General features: G+C 36.5%; 1 protein-coding gene across 4 annotated transcripts in view; it reads right to left on the bottom strand.

Moving 5' to 3' along the window:
* Positions 1-4083: 4083 nt before the first annotated feature.
* Positions 4084-6102, bottom strand: part of LOC106051092 (sodium/hydrogen exchanger 9B2-like) — a 37953-nt gene continuing 35934 nt past the window's right edge. For all 4 annotated transcript variants that reach the window (XM_056019699.1, XM_056019695.1, XM_056019697.1 and 1 more), the window contains exons 9-11: positions 5932-6068; positions 5156-5230; positions 4084-4340 (exon numbers count right to left, since the gene is read on the bottom strand). In XM_056019699.1, the coding sequence (XP_055875674.1) occupies positions 4179-4340; positions 5156-5230; positions 5932-6068 (374 nt within the window). In that variant the 3' untranslated portion in view covers positions 4084-4178. The remainder of the gene's footprint in view (positions 4341-5155; positions 5231-5931; positions 6069-6102) is intronic.

Genomic DNA, 6102 nt, shown 5'->3' with positions numbered 1-6102 from the left:
TGGTCATTTACACCTACACTAAATGACCTTTTTACCTGGTCATTTACACCTACACTAAATGACCTATTTACCTGGTCATTTACACCTACACTAAATGACCTATTTACCTGGTCATTTACACCTACACTAAATGACCTTTTTACCTGGTCATTTACACCTACACTAAATGACCTATTTACCTGGTCATTTACACCTACACTAAATGACCTTTTTACCTGGTCATTTACACCTACACTAAATGACCTATTTACCTGGTCATTTACACCTACACTAAATGACCTATTTACCTGGTCATTTACACCTACACTAAATGACCTATTTACCTGGTCATTTACACCTACACTAAATGACCTTTTTACCTGGTCATTTACACCTACACTAAATGACCTATTTACCTGGTCATTTACACCTACACTAAATGACCTATTTACCTGGTCATTTACACCTACACTAAATGACCTATTTACCTGGTCATTTACACCTACACTAAATGACCTATTTACCTGGTCATTTACACCTACACTAGTCTTAGTCCACATGACTAGCCATCTGTGTTTAACATCTATCCTTGGAAGGGTCGCCGCGAGGGTTGTGACAGCCTCAGTGCACCGTACACACACACTTTTTTTTTATTTTCTAATCGTAACTAATGTTTTGGAGTTTCTAATTAGTTGTCTGAAGATTCAATGTGAAAAGGTGCATATGTTAACAAGTCAACACCTATTGCTTATCATTTATATGGCCGAATTATAAGTTTTCATAGTAAATGCTTTTGATGCAAGACGCATATCATTACTATAATCTCTTATAAAAATATTAATTTATTATTTAATATTGTTAATTGAAATCGATACTTTATTAAAACACTTCTACCAGTGATAGAGGCGCTGGTTCTTTGTCTTATGTGAATCTTGGTTGTTGTTTTCTTTCAGTTTCATGTTCAAAATGACCGTTCACCACTAAGACAGGTAGTTAGACAAATAAACAATACAGGACACATTTCTAGTCTTCATAATTCTCAACAGAGTTCCTTTCCATTTATATATGATTGCTTTTCCATAGAATCAGTTATTTTTCAACTGTAAATTGGAACCTTTTGTTTTTCTACAAATATATTTTTAACGCTACCTAATTTGTCTATAATGCATTTTATGACTATTGGTTTTTCTTTCAACTTGCTTAATCTGCCAATGACTGCATTTATTGTTGTGTTGACATTTTAAAATCGTGATCAAATTCACCCTAATACTCGTCATCCTACGTCTTCTTATCCTGGACTTTTAGGATCGCGGACATTCTGGATCAGCGTTTGTAACGGTAGTTTGTTCTCCTAGGATAATATTTGCTAATTTTTTTTTTTAAATCTTAAATATATAGGTCAGTTTTTAGCTTTTTCAATGTTGATAAAATGTTGAAATTTAAAAGCCTTAACAATTTACTGACGATTTAATTATAATTAATATATAACAAAACAACAAATAAATTAACTATTCTTTAGTTTTTACCAAGACCTTTCGAAACGGTCATCTTAATTTATTTAATTACTAATTTCTTTTTAAAAAAAAGGTAACTTCGGAACAATCTTTTGTATGGCTCCATGTTTTGTCCGCCTGTGTACAATGCTGTCAATACACGCATAGCCTGACTGTGACAAGTCAAAAACTCGCTGTCAGAGTCACTCAAATTTATCACAGCATTAATTATTATTTTTCATTATTTATTTATTTTATTTTAATTATTTCCCCATCCTACCCCCAAATTCTTCACCCGCACCACCTTTTCCCCTCCAGGCTAGACTTAGTTGACCACATTGGAGATAGCTAGGCCACGTCTTTCGATTTATCTTCCCTTGACCGGGGCAAAGATACACACAGACTTTGATCTTATCGGCAGGATGTCTGACAGCCGCAGTGGACACCACCTTGTGTGGAATGCAAGTCACTCCCCCCCCCCCTTTCTCCCACGTCTCTCTTTGATCTAGAAGACCACGAGGACAAACACGCCCATTGACCTTCCCAATGTGCGACTCCCATCTCAAGTCTACCTCACCCACGTGTAAGATAATTTTTAGCCTAGGACATTTCCTGTTTCCGCCCACATTTTCCAGGCCTATATAAAGTAGATCCAAATAAAGCCAGACTCTCTTTCATTTCTCATTCTATCGCTGAGCAATCGAGTCTGGACTACTTCATTTATTCTCCCTCCTAGAGGAATACCTGGTGGTAAGCCGAACTTAATCACAAGTTCCATCTTAATTACTTTTGTGCTATTTCCATTGGATATTATCATGTGTATTTTATTATTTCACTTATATTTAATTAGTGCATTATGTATTTCTCACTGGCGTAAGTAGAGAACATAGACATGTCCTATGTATGTATTTATGAATTGCATTAATCTATTAATGCTACGTTGCTCAATTGATCGTTGATGCAACCATGTATATATTTGTACATCTTATTTTATTTCCTTTATCTCGGTTGACCGCCTTGGTAATTTTACTAGCGCACTAATACTGCGCTTAGAGAAGAGATATGAATTATCTCCCCTGTAGTGAATTATCTCCCCTTTACTCATTTTACTCTAATGAGAGTTGCGCAGCTTGAACGGACACCCTCTCCATTCAAGCGCGCTCCATTGTTCTCGACCCACGGTCATATGTAAACAAACCGTCTTGGTCGCTGACCACCGCCCAATTCAACCCCCCCCCCTCTCTTTCTCTATCCACCTGTGTTATTTATTTGAGATTATTATTTCCCCTTTTATGTACATTTTTATATTATTACTTTCCCTTTTATGTACCTTTTTATATTGCTACTATCAGCCATCTATTTTCCAAATCCCATTTGTCATCATCTCCTCATTGTGCTCTAAAGCAATTTTACCAATCTGACGAATGCACCTCAGTCGAGGGCATCGATAGGATGCATGAGAGACATGTCCTAACTTGTCTTTATTTATCCGCAGCCTCCCTCAGGTGTCTGCCTATTTATTTATTGGATCAAAGATCTATTTACCTGCCTATTTATGTGCTTAGTGCTATTCAGCACTGCACTTGCCTACTGAGATCTACTCAACTCTACCACTTGGCGCTATCGGCATTGCCCGCCTATTCGACAGCCCACCTGTCAAGCTATTAGGTGCGACGTCCCTATAGATTCATATCTGTGCGAGACGTCATAGCTACGCCAACCCTCTGCAACTCACTGGACATATCCTGTCAACTACGCTGCCCACGGCAGATCAGCTCTGCCCGCAGTAACCTTGTGCCCACGGTAGCCGGCCACCCGCGCTACTGTGCCCACTACAGATACTAGAACTTGGGATTGAGACTCCACAAGAACTATATCACCGGCGTCCCTCTATCCGCTAGAGCGCCACCTCCAGCTGCAGAACCTCAAGCCAGGACACAGCCAGCTGCGACATCAACAGGAAAACCAGCTAAGTCAGAGGACAAAGTGACATACTCTCTTATTAGGTGCAAGAGTGATGATTAAATCTAGTATTATTTAGAGATAGATGCAAAGCCTCCCCCTTTTTATTCTTATATGTATATTTATGTAAATAAATATTCTTCATTTTTAACTTTCGTATCTATCTTTCATTGCTTGTCTCGTTGCGTGTCTGCTCCCGATTCATATGCTGATAGGTTGGTGTGTGATAGCCTTAAAAATAATCATCCCCTAGACATTAAACGCGCCAAACACACGTCACATTTCCCCACCTGTCACACTGACCCTTGGAGCCCCTTACGAGTTTGTGTGGAAACACAAACAATCTTTTTTTATGACTAAATTTTACAGCAATGCCATGGTTACTCTTTTAGACCTTGTGGTCTATAGGTTAGATGATGTTAAGGTCATCTGTTTCCGTGGCCTACGTTTAATCTCCATTAAAAGGTGTCATTGGTTTAATTGATAGAAAATTCTTTCCGCTATACAAATGTAATAGAGTTTGATTACTTCTGTACAATTATGCCAGTCTATTTCGTCTTTAGAATAAGTAGTATTGTAGAATCTTTTGTTTGTTTTGTTTTGTCGTTTGTTTTGTGTTGAGTTTATTTGTAATAAATTTATCCACATATGATTTCTCATGAATCTAATACTTCTTTTATACATTCACAATTTATAGAGAAGCAACATTCTCAAAAAAAAACAAAAAAGATTTCTCAATAAAATTCATTCCACGTCTTCTGTTTCCTCTTCTTTCTCTCGGATTGGAGATGCAATTTCCAGTACAGGAAATGGAGAAAATGTTAAGAGCAGCGGGCCCAACAACGAAATTAGTAACGAGCCTAAAGGTGCGGTAATCAAAATGGACAAAACTGCCAAATTCAATACCTGAAATAAGATTGTGTCCTTGTTATTGTCTTTATTGTCTGTAACAAATAGTAACAAATATATGCCATATATATATATATTGTTGTAACTCTAGTGTCGGAGCAATAGGGTTAATATGTTTGTGATCTACTCACATACTAAACTATGCGATCTAGAAGGTAGATGATGTGAAGGTGACAGTACTAGTACACGCTAAGGTGACAGTACTAGTACACGCTAAGGTGACAGTACTAGTAAACGCTAAGGTGACAGTACTAGTACACGCTAAGGTGACAGTACTAGTACACGCTAAGGTGACAGTACTAGTACACGCTAAATTACTCGTGATTGTTCATGTGATTCAAAAGCCTTCGGAGAAACAGAGACAGAGAGTTAAAGGCAGTTCGGTTCAGTACAGCGAGGACAGCGCTCCTGTTACTCTATTGTGATGTTAGTCCCGGTTCTGTCAGTCCTCGAGTGAAGCAGTATGAGTCCAGGACGAGATAGACAGACTAAGAGAGTTCAGTACGGTAGTCAAGTTACGTACAGTGAAGCATTGTCTAGTCAGTGTATCGTGTTGCCGATTGTGTAGCATTTACCGTTGATGTATTTGTTATTTAACTATCATATTATATCTTTTGAAATTTTAGTTGTCAATTTCCTCAATTAGATGTGTTTAGACAACCTAATAGTGAAATCGTAATATCGTAACTATATATATATATATATATATATGTGTGTGTGTGTGTGTGTGTGAGAGAGAGAGAGAGAGAGAGAAAGAAGTACAAAGAAAGTAAAACAATCTTCAGGTGTTTCAATATATTGCGTTACGGTACCTGTTTGCCAAGTATTTCAGAATTAATATCATTATTTTTTCGGGCCAAATCATATGCGACAGTTCCAAAAGCAGCCTGAAATGGCATTTATAAAGTAAGAGTTTAAACTATGTTCCCATTGATACAAATAGATTACCTTTATATAGCACACATTTTTTTGGACAAGTTAGTAAGTTTATACTGGGTCCAATTTTCAACACCCTTGGTAATAATTGTAATCATCAGTACAAAATATCATTCTATAACCTTTTCAACTTTATAGTGCTTTTTAAAAAATGATTGTTAGCTACACATTCTAGTAAACCATCTTAAAAAACGACAGGTCATTACAATTATAGATAACTCAAATAGCTCTGCTTTCAATAAGGAAAAGAAACAAACGGGATGCTAACAGCCACAGATGCAGGTAAGACATATAGGTAAGTGATCATTTCTCCATTTTAGTCATTGTTTGTTGTTTTTTTTTTCAAAAATAATAAAAAGTAAAAAAAACAAAAAAAAAACACGTTTCGATTAAAAAGCACAAAAAGAAAAAAAAGCGTTGGGTGTGTGTTAAGTTTAAGATGAAGTGAAATTTATACCCAACTTTTTTTTTTTACTTTTAGTGTTTTTTAATGAAAGTGTTGTTTTTAAATGTTTTAGCCTTTGTCTCTGACACAATGTCAGTATAAATAGAAACGATATTTTTAGTTGAAATTACGTTAATTAAGCTAATAGTTTCAGTGTTTAAAACTTAGAAGCCATAAGTCTGACAATGCTAGACAAGACATACTGACCTGAACTGTCGCTTTTGGTAGCCAAGCCGCTGCCACAAAAGATCTCTCTTTATACGTGAGATTGGTGAAAAATACTGACAAAAAAGAAACACAAACTCTTGCAAACAGACCAATAGCTAAAACTGCAATGCCTAGTCCTGTGTCAGAAAAATACATAAGTCATTACATTCA

The sequence above is a fragment of the Biomphalaria glabrata genome, chromosome 2 (genome assembly GCF_947242115.1).
Source record: "Biomphalaria glabrata chromosome 2, xgBioGlab47.1, whole genome shotgun sequence".
In the NCBI taxonomy this organism is placed as follows: domain Eukaryota; kingdom Metazoa; phylum Mollusca; class Gastropoda; family Planorbidae; genus Biomphalaria; species Biomphalaria glabrata.
Note: the sequence above shows the minus strand (reverse complement) of the source record. Positions and strands in the feature narration are given on the sequence as shown.